The sequence below is a fragment of the Monodon monoceros genome, unplaced genomic scaffold (assembly GCF_005190385.1).
Source record: "Monodon monoceros isolate NGI ecotype Baffin Bay Population unplaced genomic scaffold, NGI_Narwhal_1 Super_Scaffold_18, whole genome shotgun sequence".
NCBI lineage: Eukaryota > Metazoa > Chordata > Mammalia > Artiodactyla > Monodontidae > Monodon > Monodon monoceros.
The window spans coordinates 109,816,615-109,841,482 of NW_021703774.1; the positions used below are offsets into that span (position 1 = coordinate 109,816,615).

At 32.9% G+C, this 24,868-nt stretch overlaps 1 protein-coding gene across 10 annotated transcripts in view; it reads right to left on the reverse strand.

The window, feature by feature from the left end:
* ADGRL2 (adhesion G protein-coupled receptor L2) overlaps positions 1 to 24,868 on the reverse strand; it is a 213,208-nt gene that overhangs the window by 50,954 nt on the left and 137,386 nt on the right. For all 10 annotated transcript variants that reach the window (XM_029230776.1, XM_029230771.1, XM_029230775.1 and 7 more), the window contains exon 4: positions 2,982 to 3,091. In XM_029230776.1, coding sequence (XP_029086609.1) covers positions 2,982 to 3,091 — 110 coding nt within the window. The remainder of the gene's footprint in view (positions 1 to 2,981; positions 3,092 to 24,868) is intronic.

A 24,868-nucleotide genomic window follows, 5' to 3' on the forward strand; every position in this document is an offset into this window, starting at 1 on the left:
ATAAAGCTTTTGATGATTGATGACGTGCATAAAATATGGATATTCAAAACAAAAGACCTTACATTATGATTTTTATGACAACCCAAAGGATATATATTTGTCAAATCAGCCAAAATTCACTCAACCGAGAAAAATATTAAAATACAATAAAATTAATGAAATTAGCATTCTTCATCACAAATATATATTGCAACTTGTCTTAAGAGACTGTATGAATTAATTCATAACAATACATTTACTATGCTATAGAACAAACATAAATACGTGACCCACTAACATCAGTGGAGGACACGGTTATGCAAGACAAGAAATCGACCCAAACAAACTAAAGCCTACATACTCTGTATCTGCAGTGACACACTATTTCATTTTGAATAATCTTATGTTTATTCATTAATAATGATTGAATCAATAGTAAAAGATTTTTTTCTCATAAAATAAAACATAGCTGAATTTATGGTATAACTTTAATAACTTAATGATAATTTGAGATAGGAGGGTACAAAAATCAAAACCAAATCACACCTGTAGGATATGGAAACTCTGATCTGATTACTCTCCTTTATCCTACAAGATCCTTATGACTTCTTTTAAACACACATTCATTCAATTACTAATCAAATATATGTGCTTGTCTATAAACATACAAAGTTAAAAAACAACAGCATTTATAATGGACTCTGTTGAGTAAATTTATTATAAAATTTTCAGAGATCATGGAAAATTTCTAAATTTTTTTTTAAATAAGTGGAAACAGTTTGGGATGGATATGCTCCTGAAGAACCTGCTCTGGATAGAAACTGGCATAAAGCCAGGTGGTAACAGACACATAATAAATGTTATCTGACAGTGACAGTTTTTATCAACTAAGTGTAAAAGGAGTATGCAAACATTACAAAGTACCAAAATACTATTAAAACAAGGGAAAAGTGAAAGCTAGAAGCTTAAAATAAAAACAAGAGATGGTTATAAAGGACAGAAGCATAAAGAAACAAAAGGAGAGGATAATGGGGAAAAGAGATTAAGAACATACACAGTCCTAAATAAGATCAGAACAATCTAAAAAGATCCTTTGCATTAATTATAATATTAGTGAAAATCATGCATTTTATAGTGTGTCACTACTGAACAGTATATAGGAATTGTAATTACTTCTACTCTTTAGCAAGGAGTAGTTTAAAAAAGCCATAGACTTATTTCTGTCTCCTGCAAACATCTAGAAAGGTAACAGCAAATTAATTACTGTTTTTTTTTAAGGACAAAAACTAAAAAGAACAAATACTTCTCTGAGTATTGCTATTTGCAAGTTTATTACACAGTGTACATTACTTCTGGAGAACTGAAAAAGTAAATTTTGAAAGTTAGATGTTCCAGAAGATATCCACATTTTCCTTTCTTGAACAGCGCAAGAAATAACTTAAAAGTCTGAAAATAATATTTTCTTAACACTGTTCTTGATCTATAGACTAGATTACAGGAACTGGCTCCAGAAAGACATAATTCTTGGCAGCTCTGACTGATTCCACTGTTTGGGAATGGATGCTGTATTCCTTTTCTAATTTGAGGACAGAAATCATACTAAATTCAACTGCAAGTGACTTTATGGAACAAAACTTTGGTTAGCTCAAAAGAATACAATGTTCCTCCAGTGGCAAAGGAGAATGATTATGTAAGCCACCAACACTACACACAGGAGAAACGATATAAAGATCAGTGCACTCAGTAGGCTTCCAATCCTTCAAATGATACAGAAAATACTGAAAACATAAAAAGCCTCCATTTCACAGTAACACAACACAGAGCAGGGATGAAAAGATAATCTGTGTTTGGCCTTTAACTGATACCCCACAAAAAGCCAATTTATCAAAACTGCGGGCAGAGAAGAGAGAGACGACAGTGCCTTCACAGGATGTGTAAGTATGTATTACAACCATACTGGGCATAGTATATCTATCTAAAATCAGCCCTTTGGTTTCAGAAATATTGATAGTTTGAACATATGAATCTATCAGAGCTAGTGATCTGGTTTTTGAGCTTCTGGAAAAAGCAATTTCATTATTAGTTTGAGTCCATCTTTTTTTAAGGAGGGAAGTCCTCTAAAGCAAATCATAAAATTGCTGCTAAAGAATTTTTAATTCAAATGCCTGTGAATTAAGGTGGCATGACACGTTTATCCAATTTAAGAAGTAAAGAAGTCAAGAACAAAACCAAATTACCTGATGAAAATTAAGTAATATACTTAATCTTTTTAATTGTCTAAAATGTTTTTTTCCTGTTGAAAATACAGAATCCAATTCATAAGTATGAATTCTGAGATTAGGAGGAAAACTACACAGAATTACAGTATTAGCTGAAGCCTACTTATGAAGTTTCCAACTGAATTTTAAATATTCCTCTAAAGGATAATACTAAAAATGGATGCTGCAAATTAAAAATATGTGCAAGGCTTTGTTACGTTTGTTTTATTTAGCGTTAAGATTTAGTCACTGAATCTGGTAAAGGAGTACTCTCTTAAGGACAAGGGACAAAAAGGAAAGCACTTGCCTCAGTTACTGCAATGGTAGCTTTCACCAGGCATTAAAGTTACCACAACAGCAGGTAGCCATTCAAGTAGCTCACGATTAAAACCAAAGTCAATTCCTTCTTTAGAAAACTGTGAGCCAAACCAATTTGTCAGCAACTGGTATTGGGCAAAAGTACAGATTTCTATCTGCCCTATTGAATAGCTAATTCAAGTTTGTTTTCTGGAAAAACACTAGCCTTAAAAGCCAAACACTTAAGAACACAGACAGACACTTGGCCAGCATCACACTATGGCTTCCTTCCACATTTCATGAAACTAATTGGAGGCCCGAGTCTGTTAGTGCTCTGCATGCATAATAGTTTTGTAGGCCATAAACATATGCTTCTTTCACATGTGTCCTCTTTCAGCATCAACGAGGAATGCTGTAGAAAGTGAAAAATACAAGCTTCATACTTACTGTAAGGGACACATTCATATTGGACCTCAAGATATTTGTATGTTCCAGGACATGGATCAGGAAATACATCTGACCCAGTAACTACTATACACTGTGTTCGATTGTTGCACCTGGAAAACAAAACAAATCAAAATTGTGTAACAATAATGTATTTGTTTATTTTTACTAAAGAAATATAATAGAAAACTGATCCATATTTTCTTCAAGCAACTAGTACCATAAATTAAAAAAATCAACTGATATTAGGTTGCTGTAAAGAGTTACAAAAGTCCTATTTTCTTTATGTTGTAATATATCTGTATCATGGGTCACACTGAATTTTAACTGGAAATAAAAAGAAAATCACTAACAGTTCTCTATTCTTTTAGTACATATTTTACATTTTAATTGGAATTTTTGACATGCTCAACATGTACTGAAAAAAAAAAGAAACTTACCTGGATACTCACCATATTTAAGAATTAAAATTGACTTTAAAATGGTACTGAACAAGAATGGAACTGAACAAAAGAGAGTCATAAACTGAATAGCTTGAAAGTAAATTTTGACAACATACTGAAACAAAGGAAGAGCCAGGTTTTAAGCTTATCCTCTAAATCCCATTTTGTGTTAAGCATTCTATTACAGGTATTTATACACTCTTGAATACCAGATACCAAGCTAATTGATCACACCTTCCGTGCTATGGCCTGCATAAATGACAGAATGAATTTAAAGCATTTAGCACAGTGCGTGGTACATAATACTGAGTGTCTTAAGCATTGTGTTACACTTACTATTTTCATACAGCAATAGGCTTATACTATCAACATGATATGACTATGAAATAGGTTTTTCTAAATTAGTACTCCCTGAAATACAACACTAAAAAGAATGTCACTAACATGATGTCTAGAATGTCCTATTTATTCCTATCGGAAGTATTTTCTTAGTTTTGTGTTGTCATTAATTCATTGTCATTGAGATTATTAGAATTAAGTTAGAATTCCAGGCAAGATGATATTTATTTGAGTTCTATGAATTTGTCCAAATGATCCTGTTATAAGCTATATAAAGGCAAGAACCATTTCCTTTATATTTAACTTGATTACAACCCAATGCAATGTAATATTTTCAGGGTTATTATTGTATTTTCTGCTAGTATATAAATTAGGAAGACAAAGCAAGGAGAGTAAGAGCATTTTAACAAAATTCACTTGATAATTTGAATACCAGACATTCTATAGTACATTAAATAACTAGACTATAACATGGCAAATAAAGAATCAAAAAGTAGCCCAGTTTTTAGCACAACTAATTCACGGAGGGTGGAAGGAGAACTGTGTTAGAGAGGGGTAGGTATGTAAGTCATGCACCTTAGAGCCACTTCAACTCAAACCAGGTTGATTCTTCCCTGTTGAGCAGCAAGACCTGAACTGAAAACTTCTATAGGATCAAACAGGTAAATTTTATAGGTCAAGGTATAATAAATGAACTTCAAATGAACATTTTAAATAAATTATAACTAAAATTGTTTGTACAAATATTAAACTAATGATAACTTTTATCATAATCTGTAATACCTTATGCCATATTTTTTAAACATACCATATAAAATAATTTTCAAAAGCACGGATAATGTAAACAATGCAGTGTCACATTCTTACGCAACATCATGTTTCACTCCCCTTATTCCGTATTTCTCTTAAATGGGTTCAATCATTTATAAAAATTTGCCAATGGTTCTCTATTTAGTGTAAATGAATTATTTTAACATGAATAGTGGAACAAATTTTATATCCTAAAATTTTAAACAGCAAATGGATTTAAGATTTCTCAACAGACCAACGTCTATTGTTTGAACTAATGTTTCATTTTCTTCTTAAATTTTACAGTAACAAGAGTTCATTACTTCTTTTTAAAGTTTCTTGATCTCAGGAATTCTCAACCTCTAACCTGGTCCCCATCAAAAATTAAAAACTTTAATTTCCTTGCTTGTACTTACTTATACCTACAAAGATCGTCCCTTTATCTCACCCTCACACTTCTCAGAAACAAAGAAATCTAAACTCTTATGAGTTAGATATCCCTTTCATACACTCCTTCTATATATATTTTATAGCCACTAACGAAGCTCTGCCGTGTTGTAAATGGTTTTAATATTTATTCAAAATATATTCATGGTAGAAATCCCATAAAACAACAATTCCACTTGTGAGTAAACTTTTCATATACTTCATCACCCTTCCCTTCCCATTGGAGCCTCCCTCCCCACCAAACCAGGAACAGGTGAGAGAGAAAGGGGACTGTACTCAAGGTTGAAATGGATCAAGAGCACGAAGGACTTTGGACCAAGGTGAAGAAGGAAGTTGCTCAAAGGATTTGGAAATTTATATCATTTTTTTCAAAACTAAAGAACATACTGACGATTTTCCAGGTTTCTTCCCACTGTAAGATCAGATAAATAAATATGACTTTAAAATGGGATTTGAAATATCTTTTAGTCAATGTCACAGTATCTTGGCAGGAAGTATACAAGGGATAAGTAGTCCTGTTTTCATTATATTTTGTGTAAAAGAAGACAAACACCATAAAATGAAAAATAACTGCTCATATTTACTCTTTTTCTGAACAACTCTGCATTAGTCACCTGACCACAATTACAAGTTCAAATTAATGTCAAAAGCAATTATAATAATTTATATCAACCACGTAATTTTTAAAATTTCTTTTAATAATCACATTGTACAATGCATTCACTCTAAGACAGCAAAAAGTATTAATTTTAGGTCTGTGAGCTTAAGTAAAAACTGAAGGTAAAGAAACTTAATGGAGTTCCTGCAAATACAATTATACAGATTTCTAGAATTCATGGCCTCTCAGATGTCAAAAAGGTTCACTTTATATATCAGAAGTGCAAAAAATTAATCTTGAGGAAAAAAAAGGAACTTGGGTGCTAAAATAGTAAAGGGTCAGCAAGAAGAGGAACACAAAGGTATAAGAATATCAGATTTGCATACTAGTATCTTGATTCATGGATAAGAAAACCTAACATTTTAGAGGACCAAATGATGGAAATTATTAAAAATACAGACTATGTAAATTCCTTTATGCAAGTAGCCTTAGGTTTCCAAATACAGAAAGTGTGAGGAAACTAGGGAAAAGGAAATACCCAATGTGAGCTGTTAGTACTAAGAAAAATCTGAAAATTCCTTAACCAATACACTGTTGGTTAAGGCTATAAAACTGTAAACTGCTATCATTCAAGATAGGGAAAGAGAAAGCAATTAGCCACAGAAGCAAAGTAAATTCCCATCAACTGCTCAGCTTCAAGTTTTCACTCTAATGAAAATAAAAAGTCACAACTAAGCCAAGAAAGGAAAGGCATTCAGTTGTTTGCATTCTCAGCCCTAAGCGAAGTTCCCCTCATGAGTTTCTCTCTTCCTCCAGAAAAAAAGGTTTATCAGTTAAGATATGGTTACATTAACAATTAAAGTATCAGTATATTTTAGTAATACCATGTGGATTCATGATGTTAAAAATTTATACTTTTCCTAAATGTGAAACATAAAAATTCAGTATAAATGAGAATAAGGCAGAAAAGGATAAATAGGGTTTTTTAAATAGGTGGACCTTTAATTATGACTTGAAGGAAATGCAATTACTGTTCATTATAAAGAAACACTTCAACTTTTAAATAATTGATTTTATTTTATTTGGTGTTTGTAAGGCTGCACAGATGAGTGAGGATAGTTAAAGCACGGGTTCTCAAAATGTGGTCCTCAGGCCAGCAGCCCCAGCACCAACTGGGAACTTGTTAGAAATTCATTCTCAGGTCCCACCCAAGACCAACAGCCTCAGAAACTCTGGAGGCTAGTACCCAGCAATCTGTGTTTTAACTACCTCTGCTGATGATTCTGATTTATGAGGACCACTGGGTTAGAGACAGGTTTAGGTACTTTATAAAGAATAAATTATATATGCGAACACATGCTTTTACTCTATAAACCTTAATAAAATACAAGTGAAATAGAAAAGCATTTAGTGATGACTATGATTTATGCAGCAAGTACATAACACAGCTTACAATGTTAACATATCTTCTCTTGCTAATTTTAATCATAAGAATCAAGGGTTTTAGTTGCTCTAATGTTGAGCCAGCAGGCTAGTTATTTATAAATTCCTAACCTAAATAAGTACAATTTCTAAGTACATGTATACATCACATGTAAGCCCATTTTCAACAACAGAAGGAAAGTATAATCTTTTCCTAGCTAATGAAAATATCTAACACTAAACAAATCTGGAAATAAAATTTTGGCAATCTGTAAAAATATACTGTGTTCCCTAGAAGGAAGGTATCATTAAAAATAACAAACCAAAACAAGATCCACTACAATCACTGCAAATTTTTCTATAGTCAACCTTTGACTTATTTATTAAAATACATTTTAATAAAGTGGCTCAACTATAGGAAAACATACGATACAATTGTTTTCAAAAAGAACTCAAGGGACATAAAGGCAGCCCTGGCAAAAATTTACTTCTAAGCAATTTCTGGGATATAATGTATGATTTAATACCACCTACTAAGTTAATGTAAAACTACATACGCACTCAGTCTCAGATCTAAGCGTATGGTCATTTTTAATATTCTAACCACATTTCCAAAAATTTCCAAGTTGGCATGTGTAGATAAAAAGCTAAACATTATTTTACATCGTTGGTTTAAAAGCACTATTAAAAAAATCACCTATATGTTATTTCTATACATTATTTTAGGTTGCAACTTTCTATCATATTAAATATTTCTTCCTCTAATTTTCTAATCTAAATATTGCCAAGAAAAATGTGTACTTGATAAAAATGCATTTTACAAATGTATATTACCATTAATTTACATACTAGTATATGGAAATTATGTATAAATTATCATGCAGAGATTAAACAGCAGAATTTGAAGAAACATCTTTTTATTTAGGGGACAGTAGTGCTTCATCACTAATGAAATATTAATAATGCAAACAAACTATTAATATGCTGCTTTTCCTTAATCTTTTAAAACTGTAAATGAAAGAAGGAACAATGCACACATTATTATAAGCTGAGAATAAGCTGTATGGAAATCACCATCATAGCATATCGTTTGACTCTGTTCAGAAGCAAAATTATTTGCTAACTGGGGAGATGAGTGTTTAAAAGCAGAGGCTTTAGAATAAAAAAGAATTGGGGTTTTAGTTCCAGCCCTGCTGCTTACTTAACTGTGAGTCCGTAAGCAACATATTAAACCTTTCAACCTTAGCTTTCTCATCTGTAAACCATAATACCCTCTTTAGAAGTTTGTCGTTAAGGTTAAATAAGATAACGCAGGCAAACTCTTTGCACAATCCCTTAACAAATATGAATTACCAACAACAACAAAAATATCAGTAATAAGAGCATTACTCCTTTATATGAGATGGACATAGATTTGCAAATCTTTAAGGGGCAGAACATCTTTTGTTCTTCCGAGTATTCCCTGTATTTCCCATATGATTTCCTATGCACAGCTTTAAAAACAGGCTGAAGTATTCATGCAAATTTGTTTCCTTTCCAACTCTAATTTTGAATTGTACAATGCCCAACAAATTGCTTTTACTCTTGTTTTGATTACCTTACGCTCATTATTACACTTTACCAAGTGCAAAGTATGGAGATGAGATTCCATGTGTAATCTATTGTGAGAGGTGTTCTAATCAATAGTCTTGTTCTGCTGATTAAGCAGGGGCTTCTGTTTTGGCAAGATAACATTAGTTTCTCCAGTCATGCTCCAAAAACCATTGGGAATCTTCAACAGATCATTAGATATGCTACAATAAAGCTTTGGTACATTCTTTCTTCTTCCTTAAATTACTTCTTCACTGTCCCATCTTTCCTCATCTCAGTGGCACTGCATTATTATTGCATCTCCCCTGAAACTTGCACTAGAGCTATGTCTCCAGGCCATAGGATGCCATTTTCAATTGAAGCTTCTGCTTGAAAATATAAATTAAGAAAATTTCATTATCTCCTGCCAGGGGCCATTATTCACCACAGTTCTAAGGAAGATTAAAAATGCAAAATCTACCAACTTGAACAAATACTCCAGCATTCAACAGAAAAGCCTAGTATATCATGACAGAAACTAAAAATTAATGTTTGCTGAAATTTGGAGTCATCCTCTACAATTAGTCCAATTCTTTATTGAGAATGTCTGTTCAGTGAAGACTGCATCAATAATTTCAGTCTCTTAGTGGCATCTGTTATTTTTAAAATTTAATTATAAAATACTAGCAGTAACAGGTCTGTTTCTTTCCTGAGCTACCTTCTGTCTTAGTTAAAACTGCTTACTTTTTGGAGATGAAATAAATGCTTTCAAGATACTAGGGAAACATGTAATGATATCCCTTTCCAAAATGTCAAATATAAACAGAACATTCACAGGGGTACTGTGGAAGTTTAAAACCACATCCACATGGGGAACTATATCTTCTAACTGAATAGAACATCTACAGTTGATGTTATAAACCCATTCTCTAACAAATGGACTAGAAATGATATTCATTCTTGAGCCTCAATTACCAAAAAAAAAATCATACGTCAATGAGTAAATTTTATTCTCTTCAAGTATACAAATTTTTTAAATTTACCACAGAGGGCAAGAAGGAAAAGGAAAATAAAGAAAAAAGGTCACTGTCAACCTATACATTTTTATTAGAGGTGACTATATGCCTGGCACATAACAGGAATTCAGTAGTTGTTTTTGAATGAATGAAATAATGATGAATGGTTAACCTGACTACTGCTGCTTGTAAATAAACACAGTTATTAGAAAATAAGTATCAGACGTCCAATTCTGCTTCAATCAGCTGTACCTGATTCTCAGAGAATTCTGTCAATTTGGAAGCAGTTTTGTATCATGAAAGCCAATAATACAACACTAAGGAGACAGATCTGTTTAAGGGGTGGAGGAAAAAGTACCCTTTAGCTTCCAAATAACTTTTTCATGCACTAACAATTCCAAATGACCAAGGAATGAATGCAGTACGCTAGGCACTAGAACCCATCTTTTTTTAGTCCAAATTTACAATAAATTTTTATACACATAGTAGATTATCTTAAAACATGAATAGTTAAGTTCCTAAGTAAATTTGCTCAAACAAAGTAACCAAATAAACTGGAGGGATAAAAAGAAGTTATGCTCCAAGATACAATGTTACAATCATCTTCACAGATGAAAGAGGGAAACTGAGTTGAATGTTAAATCAAGCCTTTTTTAAAACTGTGTAATGAAATCCCCTTTTATCATCTAAACTTCCATTCTGTAGAGCTAAGGAAAGTGGGTCCTGCATTTTTAAAATATTTATCAATGATGATTTGTAAGCCTAACTAATTGCTAGGTAAACATAACATCAGGAAGCTAAATGACGTGTAATTAATGTGGTAAAAAAGAGGTGTTCTAAAGTAATGTTCCCATTTGTCACATAACTATGTTCTCATAATTTATTTAATAATTTGTGTATTGTAGAAGATTTCTATTCATCATATAGTATTTAATTCTTTAGGCATGTTAGGATATTATACTCTAAGCATTATAATATTGTATTATTTAAAGTGTTTTAAAATCCTTGAAACTAAGTTGAATTATTGAACTAAAGTTGCTACCCGAAATCTCTAGGAAAATACACTTGAGTACTGATACACGCATGGATACATAATTTGGAAAAAAATAAATAATATTAAGCTTATTCCATTCAGTTTCCTATATGCTGGTGTTTTCAAAAATTTGAAATATAGTCCTAATTTTTTAAAAATTGCAACTGTAATTAAATCTTTACAACTGTATTTGAAAACAGTATAGAAAAATTCAATTTATTATTTAAATAACTATAAGCAAGAATACAAAATATCTGTCTGGACTATTGATATATAAACATAAACCTATTTGACTGAAAAAGTGTATAGTATGTAACAAATAGAAAGCCAAAAAAATAAGTATCAGCTAACCTACAGCAAATCAACAAAAGTTTGAAATAAAATCCTGCATAGGCTCATATGCAGAAGGTTGTTGCCATTCTAGTTTTCAGTATGTTGAAAACAGGAATAACATGAAAGTGATACCTTCCATAATCATTTTGTGTCAGGAATTAAAACCACAAAGTATGCATACTTTAATATTTATAGTTAAATTGGCATCTTAGAAACTCAAAAAAATTCTCAAAAATTCCACATTAATTACTAAAATTAGGATTTTGAAACGACAATGCTGATTTTCTAAAAACAACCTTCTATGTTTTAGAAACCTTTGAAATTCCTTGCAGTTTTTACTGGACCTTGGGGTCAGTTTAATGCAAATTAGGCTGGACTCACTCAGCTTTATTAATCCAGTACAAAATCTCTTGTTTGCAGAAATGCACATTCACCATAAATGTACTTGCTTTTATTAGCAAAATAAGAAATATTTATTTACAAAGCATGCCACTGAGACTAAATTTCATTCACAGGGTCATCAGGTCTAACTACTTAATGAAAGGAACAAGATAATTCAAGTGGGGATAAAAGCTATAAAATTTTGAAATACTTCAAAAATATTGCTTCCGAGTCCAAATTTTCAAGACCTCTGCTTTTAACAATTTAAAAAATTATTATGACCTGTATCAATTAGGAGCAATTATTTTTAAAAATGTTAACCTACTACAGTTTGCACTTGCAGAAACTATCACATTTTTAACAAGGGAAATGGGATATCGCTATGGGATGCCCTAGTTAGATTAAATTAGCAAGAAACTTGTTACCAGACCATATAAAAGACACACCATAATAAGACATGACCTTTCAGAGCCTTGGAGCCAATCTGTGACGCTTTTCCTTCCTGTAACCCTTGCTAATTATTGGCAAAGTTACAGACCCTTCTGTCATGGGTTATTTTTCTTCAAATTGTGAGGGGATTTTTGGTTTCTAAATATTTAATTAGTCTTGTTATGATATGAGAATTGTACATGCCAAGCATTTTGATTTTCATACTCTATTCCTTCTAATTATCCTCAGATTTAGATTGGTCATCCCAAATCTTTTCCTTTTGTAATTATTTACTTCTTAAAGATCATTCTGTGAAGAAATATGTTCACCCTTATGGCTCTTGTTTCCCACAAATGGCTTTTCTGGTCCATTAATTACCCGCTTAGAAGATTAGAGTTTGAAATAATGTAAAAGAACCTGCAACTAAAAGGAGTTTTACAGTGCAAAACTGAGTAAACTAGATTTTTGTTGTTGCTATTTTAAATTCACCTTAAAGATAACTCCCTTGGTTTAGATGTGATTTTGACAAACAGGAAAATTATGCCATAAATATTTTTTTCTGCCTCCCAAGATGTTTCATGGGATGTCATTTAGTCAGTATTATAAATCTCTGCCTATAAAAGAAATGCATCTCTAGTCTAATTGACAGCTAATATAATTTCCTCTTTTACAGACCTCACTTTGATTATAGCACAGCAATGAATGTTCACAGAACTTCCTACGTAATCAAAATGAAAGCATGGACATAAAATCATAAGACTTTTGGTGATGTAGCTTTTAAAAATTTACCATCTATGCAAAAGTTAAGACAAAGTACAAGTTTTTGTTAAAGTACTTATTCAATTCAGGAATTTTTTTCAGTTTTTATTAAAATGACAACGTTCTATAAGTGCTTGGGTTTTTTAACCAAGAGGCAAGAAAGCACGGCTATTCTTTACGCAAAATGAATTATTTCAGTATGAAATCTTTCATGATTTTTAGTACTATTATTTCCTCATCAAACTTGTTTTTCAGTTAAGTACACTTTTATTATTATTACTTTTGTTTTACAGTAATTTATTTTCCTCATGTAACTTGCAAATATTTTGGTAGTAAAATATGTGACATAGTTTATAAACAAGTATATAGGAATGCTTTGTGTAAAAGGGGATGTGAAAGGACAAGTGAGCAATATCTTAATAGTATTCATACTATGAACAGTATGAACTTAATAGTATAAATTAATGTTGGAGGAGAGGGAAATACATAGTTAATGGTCGACGAAGTGAAAACTCTCATTTGGAAAACAAAATGCTATGCAATTATTCTGCAAGTCATGAATCTTTTTTTATTAATTATCTGATATTAACTTTGTGCCTCATAAAAACCACTATCTATCTGTGTTTTCCTTATGTTGTTCTAACTTAAAAAGATGTATCTGAACTGAATTCCCACGGAAATTACTGTCAATACACTTCTTGAATGATTTCTTCTTAATTAAGAAAGAAGAAATTAATCATATTCTGCTTTGTGGCTCTCTTCTATATTTTGCATAAAATTGTTATTTAACTCACCAAGTATTTTCCTTGTTAAAATTAAGCTGTAAACTCCTTGTGTTTTTGTTTATATTCTTTTCCAAACACCCCAAAGAGTGCTAGGCACTTCATCGTAACAGGTCTCATACCATGAATGCCTTTAGTTGTTTCTAGGACCCTAGTTTTACCTCTCCAGTTAGATGTTGTTAGGCTTCTTTTAAATTCCTTGGAATGCCTAGTCCTATTTAGGGCAAGAAGTGCTCATTCAATAAGTTCTTCCTAAATTGGAATTCTCATTCTTCTATATTTTATTGAGGGTTTTTTAATTGAAGGAACAACTCAAAATGTCCTGTTGATACATACCACTGTTGTTTCCCTTAATAAAAACTGCAGAAATTTTGTACAGATGTTTGCCTAACTGTTCTGTAAGACAAGAGATGAGAAACAATAAAGGCAAACGACTGGAACCACAGACTCTTGGGATACTCTTAGCAGTAGAACAGGTGTGGAAGGCTAAAAATAATCCTTAATACCCATTATCTGAATATAAATAACCAAGAGGTGGATATTCTGTGGTTCATACACTCTGGAGTCTCACCTGACGATAAATATATGGAAAATTTCACTGGCTTACTTCTGATAAATCAGAACTAATCTTTAATCGTGACAAAATATTCATAATCTAATCCTTTTATCAAACTGACTATCACTGCAGGAGTCTCATGTGTTTGCACAATTAAAAACCCCATGTTAGCTGTATATAATAAGGTATTACATTTGATGTAAATCCTTTTCTATTGAAACAAGTGCCAAGCTGACAGCAGGAGGAAGCTGATAAGAAAACAAGGCATTGCTGATGGCATTCTCGATAACTGAATACCTACTCGCAAGCATCCAGTCTACAGCGAACTACCAAAAGCGCTCCTTTTTTAAAAAGCACAGATCAAGGGAAGTGTCCTCTGCTACATCTCAGTCACAAAGGCAAGAAATTATCTAAAATCAGATAGATAAATGATACATAAATGACAGAAAGGAAGAAAGGATGGAAGGAAGGAAGGAAATGATAATTTTATATCCACCTGTGGGCCTGGCACTAGAAACAGTGATACAAGACATTATCTGCTGCTATATCCTAGTTATAGGAATACCTACAACTTTGAAAGCATTGCAATACACTAATTATGCCACATCCAAACAATATCTAAGCAGAAGAAAATAAACAAATGGATGTGAACTTATGTGTTACTGTTCTCTGCTATGAAAAGAGTGAACTCCTTGTTTTCAGAGTCAGTATGAAGGGCTTAAAACCCTAGTGTTATCTTCTATATTGACATTACAGAGTTAAAAACAATTTTTAAAATACAGTATCTTATAGAACTGTTCCATAATTTTGAGAAATATAAAGAACACAATCTTTGAAAATCCTTTCCTCCGAGGTCTAAGTGCAAGAAAAGAATTCAGAATACCCAAAAGGAAGAAGAAAGTTAATGAGATGGGACATGGTAAGGAAAGTTTAAAGGAGTGAGGACAGAAGTTGAATAAATCCTTTAACACTTACTTAGTACTCCCTCAACAAATAGTATAATTTTCCCACCTCATGCCATTGCTTATCGCTTTCCCTTATCTATCAGTTTTTAGAAATTTACTGTGCTATCTGAGAGATTTGGTATCATAGTTATTTCTATATATATTTCATCTTCTTCACCAGATTATAATATCTTGGAGAGGTGTCTGTTTTAAGAATCTTTGAACCACGTGTATAACACTGTGCTTTATTCTAAAATGTATTAACTTCATAAACACCAGTCCATACACTTAAAAATATATATTCTTACCAGTTGTTCACAAATATCTTTAGAGTGTTTGACACATTAGCTTGCCCACCATACAACTCAGTAATTATTTGGAGGCATAAATCAATGAATGAAAGATAAAGATATAATTTTCAGAAGTCAAGCACAGTTCCATAACCGGGGTATAAACCAAAGTAAAACTTCTCTGATTTACGTGGTTTGTAAAAGTTTCTAACAGTTGAAGGTAGAAGGCTTCCATTCCATGTAATACTCCCAGCTTGAATTAGCTTCAAATCAGTAACTTGTCTGAAAGCTCAGTTCATCGTGAGCTATAAAATGTTACACTCAAGGGCTTTAAATACCGCTAACACCATGTACAGGCTTGGGAGTACAGCGCTGTGTGCTGTGAAGCAGCAACACTGCTCTTCTGAAAACTAACATGTACTCTTAAGCCACAGATATAAACAGGGTAAGCATATTAAAGAGTGAATGACCAGGAAAACTATCACTGCAGATTAAAGACACAATGTATACCTAATTATACTACACACATTAAAATCTATTATGCTATTTTAAGATTTTTAATGCCTTACAAAAATTACAGCTAAAAAAATGAGATTATCCTAATTTAATAAACCATATGTGAAGTTGCACATTTTATAGCTAATTTTAGCACTATTTTTATTTACAAAAAGTAGTCTAATACTTAAAGTGGTACACTCACACATAACATTACATATTTTATGTTAGAAATGACAGTCATTTCTTAAGTATATTTGATGTCATTATTATGAAAAAGAAACACTGTTAAGATCTTCCTACCGCTGTTATCTTTGACCCTTCAACTTTTCCATTTCAGCAACCTCATTAATGTCAAAATGCCATTAGAATGTCTGCCCACTTTTAAATCTCTACAGCCTGGGCAAGGCAAAATCTTTTGGGTTCGATCAAGAATGCTTTCTTTTTGTATTCAACTAAAAAGCAGAAGAGCATCACAAAGGTCCGCCTATTACCTTGATTAAAGAAAAAGGACCACATGACAAAGATAAACATTACAACGTAAAATGCCATGTTTTAGACCTGAATTGGGCATTTTTAAAATTTGCTTTAAAACCATTTTAGTTTTTGATTGACAGATTCCTATAATGTATGTAACCAATACCACTGACAGGACTTGTTTTTATATCAGTACCTTCCTTAGGTTGGGTAACACTGGAAGCAGAATTTGAGCCAGGAGCTCTGAGAGGCTTATAACGCTCTTAGAACTATCAGTGTTGCCATGAGTAAAGCAGGATTGGGTAGAGTGAGAAAGGCCCAGCAAACTCCTCAGGGAGGGAGCTCTGAGGCTGGCAGAACCCTTCAGAGATGTCTCAAAATGAAGCAAAAGATGAGAAGGCCAAGCCTTTGTACTCTGGCGTTCAATGAGGGATGCCTCTGGGCAGAAGGATTTAAGATCCCTTCAGCCCATGGCAGTTCCTGGGCAGGGACTCACTGTGAGCCCATCCACTGGCAACTCCCTTGGCAGGGGGGGAAAACGGGCCTGATCTGAAGGGAGAATCTGGAGGGCATACCACAACGTCCACTGCAACACTGTAATGGTGTAAAGAGTTTAATGGACTGTTTTCAAAAACAGGTCTTTTAATACCACTTCTCATTTTCACGGTTTTTATTGTATTTTATCTTCTTGTACATACTGACATGTCAATACTGTTTACTAAGGGATATTCAGTGGGTTTCCTATACAGCAATGAACCTTAACAGGCAGCTTTTAATTGGCCCACATAGGAAACCACATTACTATTAATTTCACAGCTACAGCATAAAATAAAACCATTGCTTCTCAAATTCTAGAGCAATTAGACCTCTCGGCTATTTGGCTAACTCTGCTTCATGAGACCCAATGCAGTTAATTATATTTTTTGATGTTAATAGTCTCTGTCAGTCTGAAGCATAACTCCTCTTTGATGAATATTTAAATTATGTTTGAATAAAAAATAATCTTGGTTACATTTCATATTCAGTGATCATCACAGCTTAATAAAGGTCTACTTGTCAAGGGTTGAAATAAATGGCAATGCACATATAAAGGTTCTAAATCAATGTATCAGATAATATACCTGTAATGACCATTATCTATCTCAATCCAACATACCTGTTTATATACATTTTTAAAAGGTATAGTCTCATTCACATAATAACTCACAGTTAGATTTCAAAAGTTACTTATAAACAGTCTTTTAAATTATATATACAGGGGGCTTCCCTGGTGGCGTAGTGGTTGAGAGTCCGCCTGCCGATGCAGGGGACACGGGTTCGTGCCCCGGTCCGGGAAGATCCCACATGCCGCGGAGCGGCTGGGCCCGTGAGCCATGGCCACTGAGCCTGCGCGTCCGGAGCCTGTGCTCCGCAAAGGGAGAGGCCACAACAGTGAGAGGCCCGCATACCGCCAAAAAAAAAAAAAAAAAATTATATATACAGAATTCCATGAATGAACGATGAGAATATCTTAGGACTGCGTCATAAGAAAATTTAATGTATGGAATAAAATTACCAAATTTTAAAATGTCCTAGAAAATTCAGCATTCATTCTCTTTCCTCCTATTGCTGTATTGTTTTAGAAAGTTCTAAGAGTAATAATAAAAAAAGGTTTTGACTTACTAAGACTTTTTGATTATAAATGTTATAGAAATTTACTGAAATCATTACTTACTAATCATTAATGATTACTATGAAATCATCACACAGTAATTTAAAAATAATATTTTTCTCCACATAAAGGTTTTAATAGGAGTGGGAGGTGAGGGTGAAGGAAACTTCCCAAACTGGAGAATTGGGAGAGTGGGAAGAAAGTATAAAAGTAAAGCTCATTAGTATAATTTCTTGAAAGTTTGTTTAAAAATCATGTAGCTTAAAAACTCCCTTAGTTTAGTCTATATTATAATAGTAAGGTTTTAAACCAAGCATTTATTTAACATAAACTGTGAAAATGGGTTTTTCTATCTCAGCTCTTTTACTGAATGAATATTTTGTTATCTACTTAATTAAATTAATAAATTGATTTGTTAATTTTTTTTAATTTTTCACTCTTTCTTCTGTGAAACCCTAAATCTTTGGAGATTAAAGATAAAGGAGACAAAATGAGATAAAATTAAAAAGATACAAAGAAATATCCTAAAATGTACATATCAACCTAAGACTGTCTAGTGGAACACTGTGCCAATTTCAAGAAACTAACACATTATAAATAAAAACAGCAGGGGTGGATTCAAGTTTTGTAAGGTCTACAGCTTATAATACTTAGGGGTACCAATTTAAGGAAAAAATAGAAAAGAATTACAAGTAGAAAATGAGGTACCAAAGTGAATACTTATTTAGAAAAAAAAAAAAGGAAACCACAACAAACAACACAAATTTTCAGAAAGCCTAAAAGTATCACAAGTTACAAAACCCAGAAAACTAAAAAACATTTTAATAATTTAATTGCCTCCCATTCCTTTACAATTCTTCCCTTAATAATTTTTTCACCATATATCTTAGGATTGTCTCTTCACAATTTCATAGTGTCACTTTCTATAATTTTGCTTTTCCTCCTAAACAGCTGATCAAAATTTATTTTTCATTATTGATGGTCTGGATACTTTAGGCATGTACCTACAATGTCACAGGTGCTCATGTGCATTGAAGTGCTACAGCCCGTGCTCCACAAACACAGGTATTCTGATACATTCTATTTGATATGATACTCATTAAAAGCGGAGAAAAGTATGGGGCATTTACAATTGTAAGTACTACCTTTGGATATGTTCTCTGTGTACTACTGTATATAATCCACCAAGAATATACAGGAGAGAACTTCTGTTTTGATTAGTTATCTGTAAGAACCCTTTAATGACTGAAAGAATTTTCCAGCCTAGCTTCTGGTTCCACATATTCCAAACATTATTTCTCCACCACTGACCACATATCTCAGGTGCCATGGGACACTTTTAAACTGTAATATGACATCCGGCCTTACATATTTACGTCACAATCAGTAAGGCAGTATAATGAGTAACAGGAGTACTTCTAGAGGCCAGTTCTTCACCAGAATAGCTAACAATAACTAAACTGTACATGAGTGTCTACAAACCACATAAAAATACCCCCACTAAACTCAAACTGAATTTATCACCAACTGAACCTCCACTTAACAGAATCCCCAAATGCTCTTAGCTACCCCTAAGCAGCCATAAATGAGAGAAATTGTAACAGAGAAGTCAGAGAATGAAATCAAAACCTTAAAAGATTGTGTTTAAATATCATACTTCAGCAAATTTTACAAAAACATGACCCTGTGAGCCCACTGCTAGGGACCCTGAGAATGCCTTGGAAGAGGCCTGTGCAAGCAAAAGGCTCTGACATTAAAGATTCATTACTAGCTTCAGGATAAACCCACCTTTAGAAACAGTACCTTTTTCACAAATTACAGCTGAAGTCATTAAAAATGACAGGCCTATAGTCTGAAAAACAGACAATTGTCTTGAGATTGACAACTTATACAGAGTGACTCTCATTTCAGACATTATCTTCAAGGCCGTGGGGCATTCTAAAACCACGTCTTTATTGGTTGCATATGACAAGCGAAGAAATATTGGGAGAACTGCAACACATATTAGCTACACGATACACTTGATTGATTTATATGAAATAAATATTAAGATTACAGAGTTGCTCACTTCTTTATATTTCTTCAAAACTAGACTCTTCCTAGAATCATCTGAGAGATGTTAGCTCTCATCCTAATTGTAGAATAGCAAACAGCACTAAAAACTGTAACTAAATTGCTATAAGACATTTAAAGAAAATAGTAAGTAAAAAGAATGTCTCTAAAATCTGCAAGACATAAATATTAGTAAAATGCTATCAGAAATCTAATTACTCACAGTAATTTTTCTTAGGCAATATAAAAAGTAGATATCCATACTGGTGTTTTCTGTTATTGCTGTTGTTGTTAATATAGTATAGGTGTGCAATCTCATTATATAATATATGGAAAAATTAATAGGGCCATAATAAATGACAGTTTAAGCTGTTTTTAAGCAATTGATATCAAATCTTTTTCTCTCTTCATTTAATAAAATTAGTCAATAGAGTATATTATGAATGATACTGACTCACAATTTCTATCCCGTTTTTGATGTGGCAAAGTCAAGCAGCTAAACTGCTACTAAGAAAATAAAACAAGGATTTATAGTAAACTGACAATTAAAAATATTTTCTCCACCAAATAACATATAGGCAATTTTTTTTTACTTAATTAGAAATCTCAGTAAAATAAAAAGGATAATGAGAATGGAAAATTCTCAACTTTACTCAAAATTATATTTTGTTATTATTTATGACATAATAAAATAATAAACAGCATATTTTCAGACAGTAGAATTATTCCAAAGCTTCAATGAATACATAAATTTATTTCCTGGTAATAAAAATGCCTATATGAACTGCATAAGATAAATAATTCCAAATTCTTAGGTGAACTTACAATTCATAATTTGTTTTAATTTTTTATACTGGTAGAAAATATGCTTCATACTACCGTTCAGTAGCATTTATCTATGAGTTTTTCGTAAGAGGAGAAAACAGAAGAAAAAGCCATATCCAAAGGAAAGATAGTGGCAATGTCTTGATTTGAAACTCTAAAATAAAATTTTATTTCTGTTCTCTATAACTGTGATTAAACAACTATATTTATTTGTTCCAAGTATAACTCTTTTTAAAAGGATGCTTGTAAGTCATATTTATATACTGACGCTAGTAGTATTGACTTCAGAAAGCAGATACACACTAAAAAGATATCATACTTAGGTACAAAACAAAGTACTCAAATGAGTATTTGAAAATAGTCTTATGTAAACAGATTTAGCGTGCTTTCATCTAGTTATTTAACATTTGATTGTCCAATACATTGTAGTAATATAATGCTGAATTAGACCTGGTTTCTGTCACTAAATTGATTTGTTTAAATTTACTTTGTAAATAGAAACCCATGTTTAGTGTGTAGCAGAGAATGTTCTAAGAGAGTAAAAATCTACAAGGTATATGACAATACATGTACTACTGAAATACCACTGTCATCTCATCCATAACACTCACCTCTCAAATGAGAAAGCTGGCATAAGTGATAACTGAGACTATGAAGATTATTATAACATTAAAATTCAAATGGATATTCATATTCACTTTTATTTATTCTCCTCTCTTTAGTTTCAAAAATAAAAAACACTTCTAATAATAAAAACACCAGAGTTTAAATGAGATATGTCTTTACTTTTAAAAACTATATTCCCTATCTCTCATCTGACAGTAGCTGTCCAAAAATAAAATCAAATTCAAACTTTCATGGTATTATTTAAGGCTCTTAATTTCACTGAATAATCCTTAGGAAATATAGTGTCCTTAGGGAAAATGGTTCTGGCTTCCTTGACCACCAGTACACAAAGGTAAAACCCACATATTAAGCACCAGTAAAACCAGCAGGTCACACTTGTACTCTCAGTGTTCATTATCCAGCAGAATTATTCTACTAATTTTCATCTTAAAAGGAGAAACAGAGGACCCTGTAAGGCAGAATCTCTGATGTGACTGTTTCTTTCTTCCACATTTGAAAAGGAGGGTCATAAGGGATATTAAGATGATTTGCCTTCTAAGCCATTTTATAATTTATTGTCTTTCTTACACACTAAATGTGAATGTTTAATATGGTTCATGTTTATTACTGCCAATAGTCTTTCCTTTCTATAATGCGTGCTTTGGTTTAAACGCCTATCAGTGAGTGACATGCAAAGTATGTGCTCAATTAGATATACCAATTAGAGCTTTAATTGTTATTTATTACTGTACTAAGGTTCGAGAGTTTGTGCTAGTAACCTCCCAATCCTTGGCCAAAGAGAGGTGCTTGTAATTCCAGTTAGCTGTCTTAAAACAACTCAGCCAAGAGTGAAAGAATTAGTGCAAATCCATCACCCAACAGGAAATAACCTAAATACATCTCAGAGATGATGAGTTAGCAGCATCTGAGTTATTTATTTTTGCCCAGATGCATGTTTTCTTAATAGACAAATGGTTGATAAACTTGACACCACAGATAGATAAAAGCACTTGGGATAAACAGCATAAAGGTAAGGCTGCAGTTTCTCAGAAATGGCAGGCTTAGACCCTATGAGAATGAATAGGTACACTGAATAAATACTAGGCAAGAGAAGGGTATCCCTTGACTAGCAACTATTGATAATAACGCAAGAACAAAATATGTCAACCACTAAAATATTACAAAACATCAAATTAGATGATGGAACAGATTTAGCTAACTTTTCCCTCTAAAAAATGTGATTAATAAGGAAGGGATGTGAATATCTTGGAAAGATGAGTTTTAAGTTTATTGATACCTATAAAGAGGTCAGGGAACAAAAAAATAACTAAGTAAAACTTCTTTTGGGCTTCCCTGGTGGCACAGTGCTTGAGAGTCCGCCTGCCGATGCAGGGGACACGGGTTCGTGCCCCGGTCCGGGAAGATCCCACATGCCGCGGAGCTGCTAGGCCCGTGAGCCATGGCCGCTGAGCCTGCACGTCTGGAGCCTGTGCTCCGCAACGGGAGAGGCCACAACAGTGAGAGGCCCGCGTACCCCCCCCCAAAAAAAAAAAAACCTCTTTTATATAGCTCTGACTAGGATACAAAGTTTCTTTATGAAGACTGAATCATCAATATAAAAGTCGAAAGGGTTGTATGTCAAGGAGAGTATGCCCACACAGAAATCTGTTATCATGAAGTTTGTCAGAGAACACTGGCAGAACTGTGACTACATTTTAATGGATTTTCTTGGTTAAATTCTGAGAATCTTCGAACATGCATCAGTTGTCATATGAAGGTTTTGTGTGGATGTGTGCATGTTATTTAAGTATCTCCTTTCTTTAAATATTTTACACACACTTAATATCTATCAGTATACTTGAAAATAACAGAAGTATATATACAAAACTAGATAACAGAATTTTTTAAGAATAATTATTAAATATTATTTAAGAATCAATTTTCATGCAACTAGGATATTAATTAATGAGGTTTCAGGTATAGAGGATTTGAGGTTTCAGCCTCTGTGGCAAATAAACTACCTTCTTAAAGGTTCACAAAGTAAAAAGAAGGATATCGTGTTGCCATTCCTCCTCAAAGATATTTTAAAAATAAGTGAGGAGAATATACATGCTACAATGTGGATGAAGTGTTTTGACTGCAATGACAGTTGATTCTCCAAGCGAAACGAGAGAAAGCTATACTATGATGAGTCCCAAATTCCTCGGCAGTTCCAAAAATCTGTTATTCAATAACTCTCTTAAAATAGAAGCAATGGCCTATGGTTTTTCCCGCCCATAAAGAGTCCTTATGAGAGTTATGTGCCTTGCTTCGTAGCAAGAAGGGAGGTGAAGAAGCTAATGCACTCATTTTTCCAGTCTCACTCTATAACCTACTGTAATGTAAAGAACCAAGGAACAGAAAAAAAGTAACACACATATGTATAAAATAACACATTTCTTCAAATCCTCAGGCACACAAGAAATTATCACCACTTGAATTGCTGTTGGGTTAACATTGTTAAATAAAATGTAATTATTATACTTGAAGATAATAAGTTGGGACACTGATAGGTTTAGAAAAGGAAAATTCAAGGATAGAGAAGTTATTGAATGGGGTATAGGATGGGAATAGATTAATCTGGTCCCGACTCTGTGCTTATGTCCATCATCCCAATCTTTGTGGACAAGATCTAGGCTCTGAAATAAGTTTTGGCTCTTACTTAGCTTAATTTAATTAAATTGTTCCCATGTTCTAGAAGCTAGATTTTTTTCCCCTTAAGTTAAAAAAAATCTCTGAATTGTACTCCTACTTCATAAATCTAGATTATGTATTTATTCCTTGCCTGGATGACTGCGACTAGAGTGGTATCTAATTCATATGGCCTATGCAAGGCTGAATGCTATTTTCGTAACTTCTATCCTGAAACTCTCCTATCCTGAAAAATCCTAATGCGTTCTTTTATTTGAGCTAAATAGAATAAAAATCTTCAGCAGCAGTGAGAAAAAAGTGAATCTCTTTTATACTTTACTGTTGGCTTATGAGACACTACCCTCCTGTTCTTGTTCTGATTTCCTTGATGGTAACTTTACCTCTTCCCCTTAAATGCAGGTGCTCTCTAGAGCTTTTCGCACGCTCAAACCACATAACTTCTGTAGGTAATATTATCTGTTCACCTGTAACTACCAAGTATATGTTTATGTTTGCTTCATCTGTATGTTCTTCTTTCAACACTCTTGTGAGTGCCACATCTGTAAAAACAACTGTTTGCTGAACTATTTATTTATATTCCACCATGTTTCCCAAATAACTTAAAGGAACTTAAATCGGTAGTTTAACAACCAAAAATATACTGTATTTTATTTAATAAGTAACCTACTGTAGTTGTGCTATGAGGTTCTAGCCAGTTGGTATCCATAAGTGGGCTAAAAAAATTGGCTAAAATCTTTGAAGGAATCAGGCTAGTTCCCTAAGTCTAGGACACTATTTTACTTTCCTTGGGCAATTTCAACACACAAAAAAAGGGCCTATCTTTGAATCAATTACACAAAATATACCTTTCCTACTGCAGGGAAAAAACTGAGGCATGTATTCTTATCATCTTCTTGAGAGCAGCACATATTACTTTTAGAACCTCTTTGCACTGACAGAGGTACAATGATGTACATCTGATAG